A 24791-nucleotide genomic window follows, 5' to 3' on the forward strand; every position below is an offset into this window, starting at 1 on the left:
ACAAAATCTTTGCTATGTATTCATTTTTTAAAAATACAAGGAGAAACTGGGAGCAGTATTCCCAACTATTTGAGAGGCTGAGGCAGGACAATCGCTTAAAGCTAGGAGTTTGAGGCTGTAGTGCTCTACGATTGTGCCTATGAACAGCCACTGCACGCCAGCCTGGGCAACATAGCGAGACCCTGTCTCTAAAAAGTAAAAAATTGAAAAAATGCAAGTAGATAATATTCCAAATTTTTTTACTAGTAGTCATTATAAATTATATGTTTAGCCTGTTTAATAGGAATATGTACTATAGGAATGTATAGAATTTTTAAAAATAGAATTAAAAACAGATTCCTAATTTATGGAAAATAACATCAGCACAAAAATTATGTAACTGTGTGAACAGGAGAGAGAAAAACCAGTGTATTTTCCATGGACACCCATTTCAATGGGAGAATTTTCTAGCAAACTGCAATAATCACTTATGTATAAAACGTGTTTCAGTGAAGGGCCATATGATTTATTGTCAGTTTGACCAAAAGTCCTAAGGGAGATGGTGAGAAGGGAGCTCAGGGTTGCTAGTGTAGAGGCCTAAGAAGATGTTGGTATGAATGACCAGCGATGAAAGGGAAACTGGATACAGGTGCTAACATAAGGGAAAGGATGTGTTCATTCTATTTGTTGCCAACATTTGGTTCCAAATTTGGCAGAACATTCTAAAATCTAGGAAGGTACCAAACTAGAGAAAGAATGAGAAATTAGGTTCCTAGAGGTAAGCCATGCTTATGGTAGCACAGGATGAATATCCCTAATCTGAGAAGCCAAAATCCAAAATACTGCCAACTCTGAAACTTTTTGAGCACTGACACTAAAGGAAATGCTCATTGGAACATTTTAGATGTCAGATTTGGATAAAGGATGTTCAACTGGTATATTGCAGATATTCCAAAATGCAAAAAAATCTGAACTCCAAAACACTTCTGGTCCCAAGCATTCTGGATAAGGGATATTTATTCTGTACTTGAAACTCTAAAAATGGATCTACTCCCTGAGAATGTAAATATAGAAATTAGGAGCTTGGGGCCAAGAACTGAGCCTTGGAAGTACTAAGTTGTCAGGCTAAAAGATGAAAAAGAACCTATGAAAGGTAAGAATGAACACAAAGAAAAAAATTGGAAAGTACAGTTTTACAGAGTTAATGAAAGAAATGACTACTGGGCACTTCAAATACTTTGCACAAAAATGAAGCTTAGATCATTTGGACAATAAGAGTTACACAATGGGACACAAGGTTCCAAGTGACAAGAAATACTGAAAAAATAATGAAGAAAGTTTTACATATATATATATGTGTGTGTGTGTGTGTGTGTGTGTGTGTATGTATGTACATCTATATTTTTTAATCACCCAGGCTAGTCTCTAACTCCTGGACTCAAGTGATCCTCCCTGCCTCAGCCTCCTAAGTAGCTGGGACCACAGGCACTACCATACCCAGCTAATTTTTTTTTTTAATTTTTTAGAGCTGGGGGGTCACTATGTTGCCCAGGATGAGGAAGACTATTTTAATGGTGCAGCTTTATGAATTTTGTAAGTGAAGGAAAGTGATGTCTATTGATGATTGCCCAAATTCCATAAAATAATTCCCTGTGATATGTCATGAAAGTACTACTTCATTTTTTAAACATCTTGAATGTATTTCAGGTTTTATGTTTCATTCTATAAACAGTATTTGTTGAAAGGAAGCATTCTGCATGATTCGTTTGTGACATTTTGTAACTAACATAAAATTCCAGGTATAATGAATGGTTCAATTTCTGTTTTCCTGTTACACTTTGCATCTGAAATTTTGAAGAAAAAACTTACGTGAAATTAGTCAACAAAATTTTTTGAATTCTACTCCCATGAAAAGAATTATAGGAAAATCAAATGAAATTAAAAATGCAGGTTGTCCGACCACTAGAAATGCTGAAAAATATGAATATAAATCTCTCATAATTATACCATTTAACTACTTTTAATATTATGATATATTTCCTTTTTATTGTTTGTTTTTTTGATACAGGGTCTCGCTATGTCACCCAGGCTGCAGTGCAGTGGCGTCATCATACATAGCTCACTTGCAACCTCAGATTCCTGGGCTCAAGTGATCCTCCCACCTCAGCCTCCCCAGTAGCTGGGACTAGAGACTCATGCCACAACGCTCGGCTGATTTTTCTATATTTTGTAGATACAGGGTCTTGCTCTTGCTCAGGCTGGCCTTGAACTCCTGGGCTCAAGCAATCCACCTGCCACAGCCTCCCAAAGTGGTAGGATACAGGCATGAGCCACTGTGATGTATTTCCTTTTAAAAGTCTTTTTTAAATTTTCTTTAAATTACAAAGTCTATAAATACATGTTCATTCTAGAAATACGGAAGAATGACTAGAATTCCACTTTGCACCTGTGTGTTTTGTGTAAACAAATTAGGTTCATATCATGTATATATGCAATTTTGTATCCTGCTCATTTCCATGTCACTATTACTAAAGCAATGGCACATTTTACTTCATCTTACAGGTATATCAATTTACTAACCCTTGTTTAAACAACTAAGTTGTTTTCTTTTTTGTTCTATAAACATTGCTATGATTAGCATTTTGCCAGACAACTTGTTTTTCTGATTTTTCATCAGGGCAGATAAAAAGAAGTGAAATTAATTGGTCGAAGGATTTTTTGAAGATTATTGACATGTATTACCAAACCGATTTTAGAAAGACTTCCTCTAACATTAGATGCAGTGCAACAGTTTGTTTTAAATTGCTTTTCTTTATTGTGGGTGAAAAGTTTTTCATATGTGTATTATTCATTATTGTTTCTTCTGTGAACTGTTCAGTCATGTTGCTTTCCCTTTTTGCTATCATTATTTCAGCAGCTATTCAGTTTTCTTCCTCTGAATTCATAATATTCACTTTTGCTTACGCTACACTGTATTGTAGTTGTTTGCAACACATCTCTCTAATTTCTTTAAAGCTTCCTGAGGAACAACTCCATGCCTTGTACTTTTTTATATCTTGCATAGCACTCTGTACAGGTAATAGGTAATTGATAAATATCTATTGAATAAATAAGTGATAACCAATAAAAATCCAGCAAGTTATTGAAATCATAAGAGTACGATGGTACATCTCAATGAATATTAAGTACTACAACTTGCTAAAGATGAAAGTAGTTATATAAAGTGGCTGACTGAAGGGACTGCATTCATCTTTCCAAACATTTATTAACGCAAACTTGTAAAAAGGCTATTAAACTTAAGACATTTTGGTTTGAATCAGAACTATGGGGACAGACCACACTTTACCAAGCCTTATGAAACTCTAAATCCTTTTTTATATGAGAATAACAATAATATTTTCATGGTCATCATTTCATTCACCTTCTTCATGTTTCCTCCAAGAGCAGGATACGGAGGTTTGTTGACATGGCTCCAGTTGACTGGCACTCGGATCATTTCATAGAGCTGAAAGATCACTAAAGCATCTGCAAGGTCACTAAAACAGGAAGGAAAAGTGGATAGAGGAGGAGTAAATGTTGGTATTAATGCTACTTAATTTTATTAAGTACGCTGAAGATGAACTTAGTCTTTAAAAACAAGATCATTTAATGCTTGAGAATGACAGGACTTATCAATTTGACCCAGAACTTCCAATCTAAGAATCTGTCCAAAATCTTTTCATAAATGTTTACAAAGATAAATATGTAAGGACATTCACTGCCACAGTATTTATAAATTTGCAAACAAATGCCTGGCAGTAGGGTACTATTGAAACTATCCATAGTATGAGCTCCGGGGCCCCCGTTACACGTAATAAGGTAGATCTCTATGTGATGATATGAAAACCTTTGCAAGACACATTAAGTTTTAAAAAGCAAGTGGCAGAACACTTCATACAGTTTGATCTCATTTATTTTTCAAAAATCTTGGAGTCAAATGTATTTATATACTTATATATGCTAAGGAGTATTAATAGTGATTACCTCTGGGCAGGAAAAATGGAGAATGAGAAGAGTAGGGGAGAAATTATGTTTTATTTTATTCTGCATACTTACATATTTCCTGAAACTTGCATAGTGAGAGTTCAGTATTACTTGTATATTACGATTTTTAAGTACTTTTTAAAAATAATTATAAGAAAATCACCATAGCTACTCAGTAGGCAGCTGTTCATGTTCAATAATGAGAGTTAAGAGGAGGAATTGATCAAGTAGGAATTCTCAAAGTAAAAATACTATTTGGATTCAGAAAAATATGTTCTGGGAAGCTTAAAGTATATCTATACAGTCTTTTCAATTCTATATGCTAAGGACATAATGCAATAGCAATTGATCTTTTAAATTGCTAGCTCCGTGATGTATTATGTGGCTTTTCTCCCCCAATGGCTTATCCACTAAGTTATGTTTTGCTAAGGTTCATATTAAAGTTACTTTGCATTCTCTGAGCACACATCATATGGCAGCAAAGGGGGCCAGGCCCAATGCTGAGTGATGGACAGAAAAAGTCTAATATGAAGGTACTTAAGTCTGATTAGGTTATCTGTAACCACATGGAACATTTTATATTAAAAAAAGAATCACTTAGCCGGGCATGGTGGTGCATGCCTGTAGTCCCAGCTACTCGGGAGGCTGAGGCAGTAGGATGGCTTGAGTCCAGGAGTTTGAGGTTGCTGTGAGCTAGGCTGACGCCAGGGCACTCTAGCCTGGGCAACAGAGTGAGACTCTGTCTCAAAAAAAAAAAAAAAAAAAAATACCTAGAGGAAAAAATCATTTAATTTAAAAAAAAAAAAAAACAATCACTAAAGTATTTGTATAGGTTCTGGAATCTTATCTGTTCCACAAATTTTTCTTTTTTACTTTAAATGAATTCATTCTTATTCCTGTGTAGTGTGGTATTGTTGTTCATGTTTTGTAAATAGGAAAACTGAGGCCCAGAGAGTTGAAATGATTTCTAGAGACTTCAAGATTAGTTCTAGAACAAACTGGCCATGGAAAAACTCCATGACTAGTAATTCTTGAAATATATTTAGTAACTTGTTTAGAGAAGAGACTTTTCAATGAAAATCAATATAAATTATTATAGTTGCTTTGGTATGGGCTGGGTATACTGCAGGTGGGAAGCTAAAAGTGCTTAGGGGTAGGTTTAGGAATATGGCCTAGACACAAATTCATGAACATGTGGTTCTAGTGCCAACTACTAAATAGATATCTGGCTATTTTCTATATCCAATGGTTCTCTTTAAGGTTATGTTATTTTTGAGAATTTTCTGGAAGTAAGAGTCTCTTTCCCAAGAAAAAAATTACATGTGCCTAGAAGCCCTGTGCTGGCATTTCAAGATCGATATAACTGTAATCAGATATCTTTAACTAAAAGATTTGGTCAATTCTCTTCTCCACTATTTACCCATAGAGAACTCTAGTGTTCTTGACATTTATGAAATAGTAATCATAAGTCTCAATAAATCTTAATCTAGTTTGAATTTACTCTTTAATTATAGAAGAAATACAACATGCTCATTGTAAAAAAAAAAAAAAAAAATTGAAGCCATATTTAAGTTGCTAAGATTAGAAATAAAAGTCTCATGACCATTCTCCACTCCTGCTACCCAGGTTGCATACTTTATTATGTACCTCTCCAGATTTTCCTTAAAAATTCATATACAAATAGCTATATACTCAATTTTTAAACAAAATGAGACCATATTAGACCTATTGTTCTTTCCTCTATGTATTATAGATATTCTTTCACATCAGTTCATAAAGATCAAATTGCTCCTCACCTCCAATATTTGAGTTTTAACTGCCCTGCTGCTAAAACAGGGGCTCCATTCTAATTGATGTACATCTCTTCCCCTTTTGCTGGAATTTACACGTTCTTCAAGAGCTTTATAAATATGGATCACATCAAAGCCAGTTACCATAATGAGGCAAAACTGGTTTTAAATTTTAAAGAATATTTTGAGTATACACCAAGGAACAGAAATTACTGCATCATAAAACCTCAGCCAGTGAACTTGGTCTATTATGACATTAATCTTCAGTTCATATTTAAATACAGAATTTAGTTAATCTTCTTTAAGGAATTTCCTTGATATGTAAATTATTAATAGACTTAGTTAATTAGACCTTTTTTTTAAGAAATTTTAACTAGCTGAAATTGAGTTCTTTTGCATATTTTCAAGGCAGACTGGTAGACTGTATAATAAAGAGAGAAGTAAGGTTTCCTCTCATCCACACTTAGAAAGACATTGTTAGCACTACCAGACAGCCCAGGAAATGATTTACTAAAATATTTTCTTAGCCCTACCAATGTTATTAATATGTTGTCATTTTTAAACAAGAAAGAATGAGATAATAATTACTCAGAGAAAACAAGTTATTTCTACAAATTAGAAATATACACAAAAATTATTCAATAATTAGGTTTTGGCAAAAATAAATGAAAAAGTGACTTATAATGAAAAATATGATAGAATAAGAATAATCAAGTATTAACTTATTCTAATCTGTTAAAGTTGTAGTAATTTTCATAATCAATATCTATTAGAGTAAGGAGTCTCTTTACTGATTTATTTATATCACAAAAATTCTAACTACCATTATCATATTCTTAAGTAATAGCTTTCTTTTAAAATCCATTGTATTGCCAGTTTCTAGCATTCTGAAACTCTAAAAGTTAGCTAAAATTCTTATGATTTGAAAAAATATACTCATGTAAAAAACATACCTACAGTTTGAAACTTGAAAAGTTGGACCCTGACAGTAAAACTGAAACAAAATATTTACCTGTACAAATGATTAATATATGGGTTGACTCCCAAGGAATTCATCCAGTTCCGAAATGTCCTCTCTTCCTTGCTCTCTCCTAGAGTAGACACAAGTTCACATTGATGATTCAGGACAAAAAGAATCAAGAACTATATGTTAAACCATTCTGGCAGGTACAAACTAGCCATATATACTTTGCCATGGTTCTTTAGATACTATGGTTTCTTTAGGGAAAAAAAAAACTCTTACTGCCAAAGTCCCTTCTTTCCCACTGTCTAGGAAGCCTCCATTTGCTCTAGATATCTCCTTCTAGATTCCCTAATTTAATGTCTGTAAACTACTGAGTCACACACAGGTTTCTCTGTCTAGAAACATAACAGATAAGCTTATGTGGTCAGTTACGAATAGATGCAAAATCTTTTAGCAGTCATAGTAACATCAGCACATTAAACAGAAATAGAAAAAGCTCTACCTCTTTCCCCATGCAGTGTTTCTAAATTTGTACAGATTATGGTTTTACAAAGGAAAATTTCTGGCACACAAATCCGTATTTTAATTATACCAAATGATGAAGGGTAGAGAGGATTACAAGTAACATAAAGACAGGCAATGAGGGGGATGTAACTATTTTCCAGGCTTACAGAGTTATTTTAGATTGTCACTACTGAAAATACATAAGGAAGACAGAGCCCACACAGGGTGCTAAGGGAAAAACACATTTCATCATAGTAAGTTCCTGAACATCAAAGATCACCTCAGAGAGATAACTCCTGCAGGCACTAGTATTTCACATATGATAACCCTACCTCCCTGAGTATTCCCTTCATAGCAGTGCTTACACCATCTATAAGGGAAATGGGCTATGGTGCACCATAAAGAGGGCAGGGATGTGGGTTCTTCCTGCCACATCTGCCTTCTAATCATCTCCTGATTGCAAACAGTCCTAAATGACTATAATATTGTTCGTTCTTCAGCAAAGTTAGGAAGCAGTGGAATGGCCTAGTCTATAACTTTTCCCCAAACTCCTGAAACTGAAATATTTACACCATTCATCACTTCTAAGTCATAGGCAAGTTCAGGTCACTCTCTAGACTTTGGCCCATGTGAGACTCATAGGACAATTTGGCATATAAATCTATAACCATCTGAGCTCTGGGGGCCCATTCCTATGGACCCCTCCTTACAGTCGTCTTCATACTAAGTGCCACAGACAGCATAAATCTGCACACCAACAATGGGAAACAAAACCTTGTCAGTTCTAAAGGATTCTGTTATTTGTGCCAACTGTTCAGGAAATAAACTGCCCACAGTATGTTCATGTGGTTTTCAATGCCATTATTTCATGGATTTCTCAGAATCAGCTTTAATTCTTGCTCTATTAAATTACATAGCCATATAATTTGCTTAAATTTTATTCCCTCTGGTCTGCACTAAAAGCAACTGATCAGTCTGTTGTATCTGCCACAACCACTTTAGAATCTACATGAGAATCTTTTTTGAAAAGAACCAAGCTAAAACTAAATATTTCTAGACTCCATGCCTGCCTTGTTTGAAGGAGTTATTAATCAGGTGGAAATTAAATCCGTGTACTCTCCCCAAGATCAACATAAATATAAGCATACTATGATTAATAGCATGATGCATGTGACTTAGATTTACCTTTTAGTTGTTTCTGTATTACTATCTGTTATAATGCTGTATATATAAATTTTTTCTAGTAATTAGAGAATTTTTACATTATTTCCAAATAGGAAAATCCAAATTATGTCTTAAAATTACAAAGATGGAGTGTCAGAATGGCTTAATTTTTAATTTAAAATATCCAAATTCTGTTGAACTTGATGATATAGTAGATAATATGTAAAAAGACAATAAACTTGCATTTTGATTGAGTTCTGGAACTATCTTCAGGGTTCATATTTCTTCCTATTGTTCTCAACTAATTTTATAATTATTTTAATTTTTGATGCCTAGAAAGTAAAATAGATTTTATAAGTGAGCATTTATTTATCTAATACCATTTCAAGAGGTCTTGGTAAATAAATGCTCGAAGCTAGAAGCACTACACATTTTTGCAAGAGCCATGGTAAAGCATTACAAAAACATATGTATTCCAGATTGGAAAATGTTGTTTGGATTACAGACAACTAAAGCAATCTCAGAAATAAGATCTTAATTGCTGATATCCAATATAGAAAAAACTATCAAACATTTCTTTCATTTGCAGAGTCAAACTGACATCTACAAATGATAAAAGTTTTAATAAAAATAACAAATATATTAAAAGTAGGCTACTAAGAGGGGAAAAAAGGAACTAACATTTAACACTTGCTAAATGTGCTATGATGTATTAAGTGCTATATGTTAAACCCCTTCATTCATGATCACATTTAACTTGCTCTGTAACTCTTCAAAATAAGTATTATCAGTCCTGCTTTATACATGAGGAAGCCAAGGCTCACAGAATTTACTCAGAAATTAAATGGTAGAACTATGATTTGAACAAAGTCTTTCTAATTCTGTGGCCTGTGTACTTTCAGTCATCACAAATGAATTCTGAGATGATCCCTCTATAAATATCCCACATATTTGGCTCAATTTGATATAAAGATTTAATATTTAATTGGGCCTTTAATTTTAATTCTCTAAAGATAAAATTCTCTGCCAATGAGGACATACTAATATATGAATTTGGGATGTGATATGGTCAAGCTTCAAATTTCATGAGGATATATAAAAACACAAATTTACAGAGGAAATTATTCCGATGATAGTCAAAGTCCAATACATTTTGGCACATGTATCAGGATATACATATGTTCTCAATAAAGATGACTGATAAATATTTCCCACTTTTTCTTAACCAATACAATAAATACTAATGGAAATATTTAGCAATCCCATTCACACTGAAAAATTCCAAAAGCATGCTGAACACTAGCAAAAGAATTCAAACGTGACAAATAGGGGAGCGAGCAAGTTGGAAAAGATAATCTAGCAAGAATTCAGTGACTATAAAAAGCAGATCATTTTTAATATGCCACTCTAAACAATGCCTTCTACTGACACAGAGGGATTTTGAAATTTTCCAGACTAATAAAAACTTAGCAGTCTTCCTTTTTGCTTAATTTTTTTCAAGTTCTAATCTCTCACTCCAAATTTCTCTCAGCTGAAAAATCTACATTTTTCTCTATTTTTCCTCTCAGTTACATACCTACATAAAGAATATAGTCTTTATTTTACTGGACCTTCAGGAAGAATGCATTTAATCAGTCATATTCTTCAAAGAATATATTTGTTAAATCTGAAACTTTTTTCATTCATCACAAAACTGTAATTATGAAGTGACAAGAACATTGGAATTACGGTTGTGGCAGTCAAAGAGGAAAAGATCATGAAACTGATTTCCTTGTTCTGTCTCACTGGGGAAGAATGGAGTGAGGGTGGGTTATGTGAGAGAATGAACACTGCAACCTCAAATTCTCCCTACCAAGAAGAATCTCTACTTTCTCCAAACCAGGGCAACTAGAGAGAAAATTTTAGGATTAGCCTCTTCTGACAACTACCTCTCTCCCTCCAACAACTGCCATTACTGCTGCCACTGTTTTTACTTTTAGTTCTGATACTAATGTGGGTGTTGGTATGCAAGTAGGTGAGGGTGTGAGGAGGAAGGAAAGGCAGGGAAGGGAGGGAGGGAGAGAAAGGGAAGGGGAAGGGGAAGGAGAAAAGGAAAAGGAAGGAAGGAAGAAAGTCTGGGAAATAAAGATAAGGAGAAAGAACCAGATATTGAGAATGTTTCTGTCATTATGACCATTCATATATTGTAAGCTTTGATGACATTCAATAAACATAACATAGCTAAATGATATAAAATAATCTGTTATGGAACCTAAATGAATCTTCTCAAAGATTATTTGTGATAAAAGTTTATTACAGGAAAGGAATACAGAGTTTACATCGAATCATGAAGTCCAATTGTCAAAACTGATTTCTAATGTGTTTACAACTACAATATCCTATCATTATAGAAGGCAAATTAGGTAGAGATTTTACATAATCAAAGCCTTGCTCTGCCATTCTAATTAAGCTTCCTTTGTGTTTCTTGCTTGTAGTCATTCATTCTATGGGCATATTAAGACAGAAACAGCACAGCATGAACAATGCAAAAAATAAAATATCAACACAGATGGAAAGAATAAATGGTACTAATAAAAAGAACATTCAGAATGAACATAGAGTATAGAAAACTACTAAATACAGTACCTACATTAGGAGGGGTCAAATCTGCATTTCATGAAGCAAAATAGGAAAGTATTATATATTATGAGACAGATAATGATAGACCACACACAAGACAAGTAATGAATGCTGTAATTTTTTTCATGTACACTAAAAACATTAAAAAGAGAACAATACTCGAGTCAAACTGGAGCTTTCAAAGGAGGAAAAAAAGCTACAAATTATTTTTTCCAATAGATAATTCATTGTCCATATTGACGGTAGAGTTATGTTATGTCATCATTTACGAGAATATTTTAAATATATAATAGTTTTCACTAACCTCTTAGGGAGAAATGACAGATAAGATTTACCCCAGTATTCTCTTTTAACCAAAACCAACAAGCACTTTCTAAAACTACAGTTTTTTAATGGATGCACATGCCTGCACACACTAAATTGCATCTCCTACCACAAATCTCCTACCTCCGACAGTGAAGTAGAGCAATACCATAAGAAGATAAATATAGTGAGTCAATTAAAGGTAGAAAGACATACCTTCCAATAAATTCATATCGATGTCATTATTATTAGGCTTGTGTAGGCAGGGGTATGTGTTAAACAGATTAGCTACAAAAGCTAAATTAAGTTTAGGATTGCCTGAAACCACATCTGCAGGAGTAACAAACTGTCTGCAGCCCAGTTTGTCTGCTTCTTGAAGCATGAATCCAGCACGCTTCAGGTCATTTTTCTCCTAGACAATAAAATGAAACAAAAATGGTCACAACTGAATTTTTGATTGGCATAATTTTTTATTGACAAAAATACTTAAAGGCAATTACTTTTCTGCAAGTAATAACAACTCATAATAAGATCAGAATGTGCAGGAATTCCAAATTACCTTCCCCATTTCTTTTAAATCAAAAAGAACAAGTCTGTGAGTATTCTTGCTGGAATCACAGAGTTATATATCACCCTCATTGCTGAAATACTCAACAAAACCCAAATATTGTATCAATAAACTCCTAGTGGTAAAATCAGTTACCTAGTAGAGAGCCAGCTAGTAGAGAGCCCTCTGGATAACAAGCTCAGTTGTCACACCCATTCTACACTGAGTGATACTTCTAGTAGACTCTTTTCTCAATGAAAAACAAGTTGGGATACATATAAAAAATTATTAAAATAAAAAGGAACTGCACCTTTCATAATTGCAAAATCCTGGAAACAAATGAAACAAGCCAAATATCTATAAGCAGAAGAGTAAATGAATGAATTGGTATATTCACAATTGTATATATATAACAATGTGGGTGACTTAGAGATGTAAGTTCAAAAATAAGTACTAGAAATTTAAGTACATGATATCTTTATACACAGTTAAAAAGTAAAATAAGTTTAATTTTGTAAGGAATATATGTGGATGAAGGGAAACTATATGAAAAGAAAAGCAAAAAAACAATGAACACAAGATTGAAGATGGTGGTGTTCACATTGGGGTGAGGCAGAGATGGAATAGAGAAGAACTGCACAGCTAAGTGTAAATTAATATCAAAGTCTTAGTTTTCTTGTTGGATTGAGGGTTTGTGCAGCATATTACAACTTCAAAAGAAACAGCCACAAACAAAAATAAATAAAAAGGGACATGCACAGCCCCATGATAAGACTGTATCATGACCAAGGACTATAAGCTATCTATTTCTGTACACAACAGTTGCAAAAAATAAAAATGCAAATGAAATCAGAGAAAATGACAGATTGAATATTATTAAACAATGAAAAGTTACCAAGGTAGACATCAACAAATCACAGTATGTGAACCTTACTTAGATCTTAATTCAAATGCACTGTGAAAAGAAAATTTGACATTTATGAGGCAATTGGAAACGTCAATGTTGACTAGATATTTTGATTATATTACATATTGTTAACTTTTTTAGATATAAGGTAATGTCTAACACTAAAAAAGTGTATTATCGTAGAAATACATATTGAAATATTTATCAGTGAAATGGTATGATGTCTAGGATTTGCTTCAAAATAATATAGGAGAGGAGGGAAATAGGGAATAAATGAGATAAGGTTGACGATGAGTTGACAGATGTTAAAACTGCAGGATGAGTACACGGTAGTTTAGTATACTATGTCTATTCACTTTTGAATATATTCAAAATCTTCCATAAGTTTAAGTTCTTAATTTTTTTGACTAATTTGCAAACTTTGTATAATTTGCAATACTAAGTTTCTGAGATATTTCATTATAATAATGTGAGATATAATTAGTAATGACTCATGTTGCCTTTAAAACCAAATATTATGGATACTGCACTGTAAGTACTTAACATACTTTCATAAATCTATATTCTCATAGCATTTTAATGTTTAGATAGAACCATCCCTGGAATTTACAATGTATGCTGAAAGAATGAGATTCTCAGGAAATGTGTTTGGGGGGTAAGGATCTGTACCAGACTTTCCTACACCACAAATACTAGGAATTTCCATCTTTTATTTTGTGTATTTCCAAATATAAGCTAGTAAAACTGATAATCAATTGCTTAGCAATCTAATAACAGCTCGTTGCTTCTTTTCCTGGTACATATTGACAGTCCCAAAAGCACCCTGGTGAGTTCCAGTTGCATTGTACCAAGGAAACGTGAATGTAGAACTGATTCCACAAGTACGCAAGGTCAGAATTCTGCAATTTCCTTTCTTCAGTCATGACAGCCAGATGGCTTAACATGGAGCCTGGGGTATGAAAAAACTTCTGAAGAACAAAAAGCCAAGCTTTAATGACGGGAGGAGGGCTCCACCAGGGAATGCTGCCTGTAGAGAACTGCACTCTAAATTTGACAGTACTCACTAGTCAAATTCACAGAAAGTGTAACAGTGGTTAACAGAGCCTGGGGGAAGGGGAGAATGGGGTTATTGTTTAATGGGTACAGAATTTTACTACGGGATGATGAAAGATTCTAGAGATGGAAAATGGTGATAGTTGCATAACAACATGAATGTACTGAATGCCACTAAACTGTATACTTAAAAATGGTAAGTTTTATGATATGTATATTTTACCACAATATACAAAAAAACATTTAAAACTGCACTCACATTAAATCCTGAAAGGTCAATGGCAATGGCAGGTCCATCTCCCCGGTCACCTTTAGGGGCAATCTGATTAAGCAGATGAAAATAGGCTCTCGAATCCTTCAAGGAAAGATCAGAAATAACATTTTTAAAATGAACAAAAACATCATTGAATTTAGGAAAAAAGTGCTCAAACTGAGAAAACTGCCCCCATTTCAAAGAATGAAATAACAACCTAGTAAGCTTAATAATACAGAATTACCTGTGGGGTCCTGGATGCACCATACTATTTCACTTTTCAGAGCATCCAGCAATGCTGTTCCCTACATTGGGGATAACTTCCTTCACCTTTGTCATTTGTTTGTATACTCAAGCATCAGTTAAGATTCAGGTCATTATCTCCTGGAAGCCTTCCCTGGATTGCCGAGAATGAACTAAGTACCCTCGTCTATATTGTATAGCACCCCTTGCCCACCTCAATAAAGTGACCACACTGTATTAAATCATCCAAGTAGGCATCTCCAAAGATGGCTATCATAATTCTTCCCTACACATACATGTACCTCCTTGCATCAAAAGGCAGAAGGTATTTCCTCTCCCCCTTAATTTGGACTGGCCATGTGATTCACTTTGACCAATAGAATGCTGTGAAAATGATGTTCTGGGGTTTCCAAGACCAAATCTTAAGGGGTGCTGCTTCTTCCCTCTTGAAGTTAACCTCCACCTAAGAACTCCAAGTATCTGACTGCTGCTAGCCAAGCTAGCCATGTGGAGCAGCCTTGTGGAGGAACACTATGGCACCAGAATGTGACTGATGCCTCTGGGCACCTTCCAGATGAGCCCAACTGAGAGCTGACTATAACTGAGTTAGTGATCCCAGCCAAAACCACATGAAACAAAAGGAATCACCCAGCCTAGCCACAAAATGATGAGAAATAATAAATCATTATTTTAAGCCAGTAAGTTTTGCATGGTTTGCTATACAGCAATAGATAACTGAAATATCCATCTACCAGATGTTTGTCTCCTTGTGTAATTGGTAAGCATCCCAAGAGCTGAGTCTTTGTATCCCCTGGGCATAATGCCCCACAGGAGGAGCTTTATAAATGTCTAATGAGCTGAATATGAGAAAATCCCAAAATAAACTTTTAAATCAGCATATAATAGATGAAATTGGAGAAATATAATGTTACTTCAAAGCAAGAGACTGACATAGAAGCCATTATGGAAAAAACATAACCTGACTGAAGTGGTAACATATCTCAAGAAGGAACAACAGTTAGAGCCAGCACTGACTACCATAGGGGAAACAAAAGCATAGAGAAGAAAAATGTTTGCAGCGACTCAGTTTGGTAATGTCCATCAAGGCAGTGACCATGGGAGAGTTATGATTAGGCAAAAGTGAATGTTATAGTTTCCTTGACAAGGCTCTCCCAGTAGAGATGGAAGTGTTTCAAACTACTTTGATTGAGATACATCCCTTAAGATCCCTTTTGTCTACTGATCCCCTTTGTTCCCTGTGCCTTCAGATAATTTGGTTTCCTGTTAGCTGCTTATTGACAAAGTGAGACTAAGAGTGTTAAACTGGTAGGGCCCACAAGGGCATCCAGTTTGGCAAACAGATGTAATTCTCAGTCCAAATCAATGGACTGACATCTTCATTATAATCTAGTAGACCTGTAGCATATAAAATGGGAAAGAATGCTTTAATTTGCTGAAGCTCACCTTACCCCTGTCAGAATAGCTATTATTAAAAAATCCAAAAACAACAGATGCTGCAACAGTGGATGCAGAGAGACAGGAATGTTTATACACTGTTGGTGGGACTGCAAATTAGTACAACCTCTATGGAAAACATTATGGAGATTTCTTAAAGAACTAAAAGTAGATCTACCATGCAATTCAGCAATCCCACTACTGGGTATCTACCCAAAAGAAGTCATTTTATCAAAAAGACACCTACACTTGAATGTTGATTGCAGCACAATTCACAGTTACAAAGATGTGGAATCAACTTAAGTGCCTATCAATTCATGAGTGGATTAACAAAATGTGTAGTACATACCGTGGAGTACTACTCAGCCACAAAAAGAAAGGAATTAATGTCTTTTGCAGCAATTTGGATGGAACTGGAGACCATTATCCTAAGTGAAGTATCTCAAGAATGGAAAAACACCACACATACTCTCTAATAATTTGGAACTAATTGATGAGTACACGTGGGCACAGAGAGAAGTAAAACTCATTAGAAATCAAGAAGGAGGGAGGGGGAGGAGAGCAGGGATAAAAACCTACCTAACAGGTACAATGAACACTATTCAGGTGATGGGCACACTTATAGCCCTGACTTAAGCATTATAAAAGATATCCATGTAACAAAAACATTTGTACCCCCTTAATATTTTGAAATTTAAAAAAGTTTTGCTGAGGCTAGTACATTTGAACATTCAAATATAAACCTTAATGTCTTGGCTGAAGTTGTTGATGGTACGCCATCCTGCATTGGTCAGATGGTAGTTCACCCATCGCAACAGTAACTCCTCAGGAGAAAGCTTCATCAGCTCCTCTAGATCCTCACCTTCATTCAGCAATGCAATCAAAGCTGAGAGGAAAATACTGAAATGTAATTTCTTCCCACAGTGAGTACATGTCAAATGAATAGTAAATATTTCTATGATCATACCTTCATTTCTGGAAATCTCAATATCAGCAAAAAGACCAACTTTGATGATCTGCCAAAGAAGTCCCAAGACCAAGTGAGGTTTTCCTTCTTTGAGATCCTGTGCACCGATGTTGACCACTGTACAACCAATGGCCGAGGCAGAATTCAGGGCCAGATTTAAATTTTCCTAAATTGCCAAAAGAAAAATACATGTGAAGAAGTACTTTCTAAAGTCTAAAGTTAGCTATTAACAACAGATTGAAGAAATTTCAGATTTTTAAACATAATATTTATACAACCAAAATATCACTCCTCAAAAAACAATCCACATGGTTTTAACTATTACCTGCATATGCCAATGACTTTCAAATCCGTACCTCTAGCCCATACCTCCTCCAAGCCCCCACTCTAAGCTCTCTATATCTATGTATGGACTTGGTTATATCCGACCGGATATTCTACAAGTACCTCTAACTCAGCATGTCCAAAACTGAAGCAAATTTTTTCACCATGCTTCCCTGGTCTTCCTCTCATTCCTATTAAAACGGGCTCTTCCTTATCTATTTACTGTCTTTGTTGATAGGACCAATCTTCATTCTTGTCTCCTTTCTTCCTAAGCTAGAAATCTAAACAAAATCCTTTTTGCTCCTTGCTTCTCACATCTGATCACCAATTTCTGTCAATTCCACCTTATAAATACCTCTGAAAAGTGTCAGTGCCTTTCTTCAATGGTTTCCTTACTTCCTAATGACCATCCTTAGACTTTCTCTCTCCAGTACATCTACAATGTTCTGCTGTCAGTGATCTTAGCAAAATATAAATTTGATAGTGTTCCCAACCTTTAAAACTTTTCAAATGTTCCCTGTCCCTCCCGCTATTTCCTCTCACTCCCTCTGTTCCAGCTATACAGGGCCTTTGAACTTGCTGTTCTCTCTACCTGGAACACACTTCCCCCAAATATCCACAATTACTTTAAGACTCTGCTCAGATACACCTAATTTGTGCAGCCTTCTCTGACCAGCCTACACAAAATAGCATCACCCCCACCCATGCTGTTACTTGTTATTCCCTATTTACTCCTTGTCACTCTTTGGCATATTATATACTTACTTGTTTCTTATTATATCTCCCCCAATTAAGAGTCTGAGCTCTAAACAGCAGGAGCTTTGATCTGTTTGGCACTGCTTCTCCAAGTACTTAAGCACATAGTATATGTTCACAATATTAATAAATGGATGAAAGGGTAAGAGTAAATGAGGGCATGGAGGGAAAGGAGAGGGTTAAGTTCAAATTCTTAGTGGGGATAAATCAAAAACCCTCAGGATTTGACTCTGGCCTCATCTCCCAACATTCCACATGTACAGTCTATGCTTGGGCCAAAATAGAAGGTCCTTTTCCTTTGGCCTGTAACACTCCCCTTTCCTCAAGTCACAAGCTCAATCCTCAAATCAAGCACTATCTCTTTTATTAAGATTTCCCTCAGACCGGGTATGGTGGCTCACACCTGTAATCCTAGCACTCTGGGAGGCCGAGGTGGGAGGACTGCTTGAGGTCAGGAGTTTGAGACCAACCTGAGCAAGAGTGAGACCCCATCTCTACTAAAAATAGAAAAAATTGAAAAAAAAAAAAAAGATTTCCCTCAATCATCTTGCCACACAAAATTAGTCACTCCCTTCCCTATACTATCATACACTTTTGTGTATAAGCCTTGCATATACACAAAAAGGGAGAAAGGGAATTACTATTAACATTTATATAATATTACATTATATAAATGTTATATTTGAATGACTTTCCCCTAGAAACTTCAGTACTATCAGTTTATTAGTGTTGGGTTGATGATATTTTCATTTCTGTAAAGTCTTCACTTGGAAGCACTTCTTTAAAAAATGATGTGCAATTCAGTTTTAATTCCAGCAAATTTTAAAAGTAAGTCTTAAGATGGATTTTTTTTTTTTTTTTTTTCCTGAAGCAGGGTCTCACCCTGTCACCTAGGTTGAAGTGCAGTGGTGTGATGATAGCTCACTGTAACTTTGAACTCCTGGGCTCAAGCCATCCTCTCCCCTCAGCCTCCTGAGTAGCTAGGGCTACAGGTACACACCACCACACCTGGTTAATTTTTTAAAAATTCTTTGTAGAGACAGGTCTCACTGTGTTGCCCAGGCTGGTCTCAAATTCCTGGCCTCTAGTGATCATCCCACCTCGGCCTCCCAAAGCACTGGAATTACAGGTGTGAGCCACCATGCCTGGCCTGAAGATGGATTTTTACAGATGGGAAAACTACAGCACTGATAGGTTACACAGTGGCAGAGGCAGGGTATGATCCAGTGGTCTCCAGAGCTCATCCTCTTAATCAGCATGCTATACTGCCATTCTCATATGGTGGTAGTAATAGCAACTACATTAAGTAGTTGGTCACAAGTAGTTAGTAATGGGTTGGTCACAACAGCAGCAAAGTACAGAGGTTCTCAAAGCATAGTGAACATTTCAGTGGATTCCTCTTGCAGTGTGCTAAAGCGATTTATCTTGCTGGGCTCCAAGTAAATGGCTGTATCTCTTGGGGATCATTCTGGGGTGATTAAAGTAAGCATTTAAAATTAAATTATTTTTGTAGTAATACTAAGCAATGTTCATTTAAATACAGTTCTCCCAAAAGCAGCAGGACCAGAGAATCCTTTAATATCTTTATAACCTCATAATTCACTATAAATAAACATAAATATGAAAACACTGTCAGTAAATTGCAGATATTTTATGGAAATCTTAGAAGATTTTTAATAGCTTCAGATGCTTTTAAGTTACCTTAAATCAAATCAATACAACTTTCAAGAGAAAGCTTCTACCAATTTAGCCTTGGCCACTAATATTTTTCTATTTTTTCTTCTGAGAGCATAAAGGATTTTTGCTTCAGTTGTGACTCCCCTGAATGCATGATCAGGGAAAAGAACTAGACTGAAAATGATTCCAACAATAGTATTAATTTCACAATAACGATTTCATGTGCAATTGACAGCATGATACTGTGGGCCAAAAGAAGTATGTGACTTCACTAAATTGATTGTAGTAACTAGTAAGAACCAAAACTTTCTATCACTACTCTCAGCTTAGACACTGACACTCCTTACTGTTTACATTTACATGATTTTGTGTGTTATTCTGCATGTCTTCACTGGCATGAATTTATTATTCCCCTGTCTTCATTAGCATGACTTTATTCTTCCAGGAGTTTTTAAGCCTAGGCAAAAGGTTTGGTTTTTCATTGCAGGCACTACCTAGATCCATTAACTCTGCAATGGAAAATAGCAATGAACAGTTTATGCCCTAAGATTCTTTGACTTCCTCACCTTGAAAACCTCCCCTTGCTTTTTCTACCAATCTTCGATTATTGTATTGAGGTCCTTACCCAATCTGAATCAGACTCCTCTCTCATATTGAAAGATCCACCTTAAACCACAATTCCATTTCTCAAATGCTGCCCTCACCTTCTCAGCTCCAAGACACTGCCAAAGCTTTGCAGGTGGTGTTTTCTCTTACTGCAGTAAGTTGTAAACTCAGCTTTGTCTTATCAACAGTTGTGTTGGTGAAACAAGGAGAACCAGCTTTTGATGTTAATTTTATTCAAAAAATGTTTGCTTTATAAGTATATCAAATGTCTTACAAGTAATTGGCTTTAAAAAATGAGTTGAAAGTAAGGAGTTGCAATGTGCTTCCTTCAAGTAAATAGTAGTTTTTACTTGAAAAATACATTATTTTCCTTCAAGTTAGTGAATAAAATGGCCACTATTGTCTAAAAGCCACTTCTAAACCTTCTGAACAAGAAGCAACAGGAGAACTCCATATACAGGTTGCTATCTAAGTCTTACCATGGACACTGCCCTAAGTGCCCAGCCTTCCTTCCTGAAGATTTGTGTTAGTGAGGAAAGATAAGGACAATGGAGAACCACAAACAACTGGGACACAAGACAGGTGGTCCTTCCTGTGTTTCAGATTCCTAAATCTGTAAAACAAGATACTCTACCTTATAGGAATACTCATAAAAGACTGGCAGTTTATCTTGGACCACTCAGCTATTTTCTCCCATCTTTTTTGTGCATCAGTGAATTGACTATGCCTAAGATAAAGCCCATCTTACCAGGTAGAAAAATTTATACTGCTGTTTTAGATGGCTTCTCTGTCCTTTTTATTTTGGTGAATTAACTATCTATCTAACTCTTTATTAACAGTCTCAAATACGTACTGTAAGTTTTGTTTTAATTTCATATCACTTTGCAAAGTTTCATTTCCCATGAAGGTTAATTCCAGACGAATAAACTTTTTTTGTTTTTTGTTTTTGTTTTTTTTTTAAGAGACGAGATCTCACTATGTTACCCAGGCTGGCCTTCAACTCCAGAGCTCAAGGGATCCTCCTGCCTCAGCCTTCTGAGTAGCTGGGACTACAGGTGCATGCCACCATGCCCAGCTCAGATAAGTACGCTTTTGTTAATGATTTTTAGAGAGCTTTGCTATATACTCATTGGGTAAGAATAGAGGCATGATTCATTATTCAGATTTCATCCTTATTTTACATATTGTCACTTTTACTCCATTTGAGATTTATAATGTTTTCCCTACTTAAACTGTAATTTTATATAAGGTAAAATTAAGGTCATGTGTATGTGTACTTTTGTATACATATGTAAGTATAAAGTATAGACATATATACTTTGCATATATCAGAGTATATTCATTTCACTGGACATTTTTTTACATGTAGTAATGAACAGGTTCAATTTCTTATTACCTGTGTTAGTTTCCTGAGTCCCGAAATCACTACCATCTGTTTTGCAGAGTCTTATTCATATAATTATTTTTTCTTTCAATAGTAATAAATAAGCATGTGAATGTAGCTCAGTAGTACATTGGGTAGAAGAAAAAAAGATGAAAAGTGTCCAAGACCATAATCGAGTTCTGCTCTTAATTACTTAATCTGTCGTCCCTTGCTTTCATAACTACTGTACATCATTTTCATTCTTTTATCATTCTCTTCTTCCATATATCATGATGCCCCATAAACTTATCATTTTAAGGTAAAAAAGACAATATTTACACAATCTTTACAATCTTTTACAAATGAAATAGGCCTCCTCAGTGTAAGGTTTCATGTGAAAGTAGTAGTTTTCTAGAGAACCCATTTCCAGAGCTCTAAAATCCTGAACAAGACAGATATATTACCCACAGTAACACTCTGCCCCTTCTCAAAATCCTTAGTCTTTTCTCATTCTACATTTTAGTACCCTCTGTCAAGCATCCTAAATGCTAATACCCCTACTCATATTGGAAGAATGCTATCTCTAAAAATAAAACTATACAATACTTAGTCCCTCAGATCCATTCTGCAGCTACTGCAAAATATTTACAGACTATTTTTTCTTTATTTTCTAATGCACTACATACAAGCATTAAAAGTAAAACCAAACAATAAATTTAGACAATAGTAAGTAATGCTGTATCTCAGATTCAGTGCCAGAAAAAAAATTGTTACACATGTCACACAATTCTAAATATAAGATATTCTAAAAATAAAGTAGATATGAATATTTTCAATAATCATGGACATCAGATGAAGATCCTCACATGATATGTGAAAGAAAATAATCTTTTGATAATTACAATTGGAAATAGGCTTCTTCGAGAATGGTAGTTTCTACTGGGGATATGCAACATTATTGGCAAGTGGGAGACAAGAGAGCAAGTAATCAACATCCAATTCTATACTTCTTAAGGATAACAGAAAACAGGGGAACTCCTTGGATAGTCCAAGACTAACCATGTACCATGGCCCTAAGGTCCTAGCTGCCTATAGAAGATACTTCACAACTTTAGCAAAATCAAGGATTGCATTTGCCAAACGAAGAAAATAGCTTAGCAGTATCTTGATTTTAATAGCTACTGTTGTGACCACACATTAAATAGTTGCTATTACTACCACCACATACGGGTGGCAGTATAGCATTGTGATTAAGAGGATGTGCTCTGGCGCTAGACCACTGGGATCATACATATCCTGGCTCTGCAACCATATAAGCTGTCAGTGCCTCAGTTTCCTGATCTGTAAAATCAGAGTATACACCTTACTATAAAGTTGCTGGGAAGGGGATCAAAGGGAAACTCACATAGTATTTTTAGAATAGTGGCTGGTACCTAGTAAAAATATTAATGTTCACCCATGGGTCTAGAGATCTGGAGGGAAAAAATGTGATAAATATTATATAAATCTGTGCACTTTAACAGATCTATATGGAGAAACCAACTACAGAACCAACTAGTACAAAAAGAATAGTTTAAAATTTTGTGAAATGGTAAAACATGATAAAATTGAAGTGTTTTTTAACCAAACAACAAGCACACTGGCATCAAACAAGTAAGTATTCATTTATAAAATAACTCAATAATTATAATAATATAACCTTAATACTACTAACTTAAATAAAGAAAACCATCCAAAATACTTTGATTGTTAATTTCATTCATTACAAAATGCAGCTGAATTTTTATTTGATAAAAACTAGCATTTACAGGAAAACAAAATTATGTCAAATCAAAGGTTTTCCCTGGGCCCAAACATCCACTTATAAAGGTCTTACATTTCTCAGCATAGTAATGTGATTATAAGCAAAGGGAAAATACTTACAGAAATAGTGAAAGGGGTGAGCTTTTTCTTATTAATAGCTCTTTCATCAATTGTATCTGGTTCAGATAAATTGATCATTTTGCTAAAGAAAAAATGAGAATAAGTTAGGTTAAAACTCCTAGAAAAATTTTTAGTTTATTTTTGCAAGCAACCAAAACAATTCATTTCTTTAAAATATTAAACTGTAGGCCGGGCACATTTGCACATGCATGTCGTCCCAGCTACTTGGAGGGCTGAGGCAGGAGGATAGCTTGAGTCCAGGAGTCCAGGAGTTTGAGGCTAGCCTGGACAACACAACAAGACTCCATCTCAAAAAAAAATATATTAAACTATAATTCATGTCAGAAACTTAATTTTTAAAATCTAAGAAATATACCTTATCTTAAAACAAATCCATCACTCACTTAAATAGTAATCTTAGCATTTTCACCTGTTTAAAAAAAAAGTTTTTAGGGACAGGGTCTTTCTCTGTCACCCAGAGTGGAGTGCAGTGGCATGATCATAGCTCACTGCAGCCTTGAACTCCTGGGCTCAAAGGATCCTCCTGCCTCAGCCTCCTGAGCAGCTACAACTACAGGGACATGCTACCATGTCTGCTAATTTTTTTTTAATTTTCTTTGTAGAGACAGGGTCTTGCTATATTGCCCAGGCTGGTCTTGAACTCCTGGCCTCAAGTGCCACCTTGGCCTTCCAATGTGCTAGGGATTACAAGTGTGAACCACTGCTCCCAGCCTCTCATTTTTCTTAACCATCCTGTATTTTCTTTATGTGAATCTTGTCTTTATTCACTTAATGATCATCATCAACATTCAGCAGCCTGAAATGTAAACAAAGATATTCTCAAGAAGCCAAATTTCATAAAGTAGTATCAACACTGTTAAAATTACAGAAAGATAAGGAGCCAGAGATTTCATGTAAGATGTAATTCAGACATTTTAAAAGAAAAATAAATTTTGTCTCTATATTTTAGAATAGAGTTTATCTTTTAGAACAAAAATAGGAAAATACCCATTTGATTTATATTAAGAATTTCTCTGAAGGTCAGAGAAAAAGATTCAGAATTGTAGATGGAGGTCAAAGTATATTTTACACATAATGTCCTAAAAACTGATATCATGTACTTGTGGGTAGGTTTTATTTTCCTTTTTAAGTAAAAACACAGAAATGTTCCAGAATGAAGGAAATGTTCCAGAATGTTAGTAATTAATTATGGGGGGTAACAATATTTGTGATGGTTATTTTCTCCTTTGCAAGTTTTCTATATTTTTATAAACTTAAAGAAAAAAGACACCTGCTTTGTATAAAGAAGTATACTGGGACTATAGTACACACAACAAAGACATTCTCTGAGAGAGTTTATAATCTACTGAG

At 35.0% G+C, this 24791-nt stretch overlaps 1 protein-coding gene across 2 annotated transcripts in view; it reads right to left on the reverse strand.

The window, feature by feature from the left end:
• The window catches only part of PLS1 (plastin 1), a 51686-nt gene that overhangs the window by 10779 nt on the left and 16116 nt on the right, over positions 1-24791 (reverse strand). For both annotated transcript variants that reach the window (XM_069475381.1, XM_069475380.1), the window contains 7 exons: positions 23421-23502; positions 16772-16937; positions 16548-16690; positions 14113-14208; positions 11563-11758; positions 6805-6883; positions 3401-3515 (listed from right to left, as the gene is read on the reverse strand). In XM_069475381.1, the coding sequence (XP_069331482.1) occupies positions 3401-3515; positions 6805-6883; positions 11563-11758; positions 14113-14208; positions 16548-16690; positions 16772-16937; positions 23421-23502 (877 nt within the window). The remainder of the gene's footprint in view (positions 1-3400; positions 3516-6804; positions 6884-11562; positions 11759-14112; positions 14209-16547; positions 16691-16771; positions 16938-23420; positions 23503-24791) is intronic.

Source organism: Eulemur rufifrons, chromosome 7, assembly GCF_041146395.1.
Source record: "Eulemur rufifrons isolate Redbay chromosome 7, OSU_ERuf_1, whole genome shotgun sequence".
NCBI classification, from domain to species: Eukaryota; Metazoa; Chordata; class Mammalia; order Primates; family Lemuridae; genus Eulemur; species Eulemur rufifrons.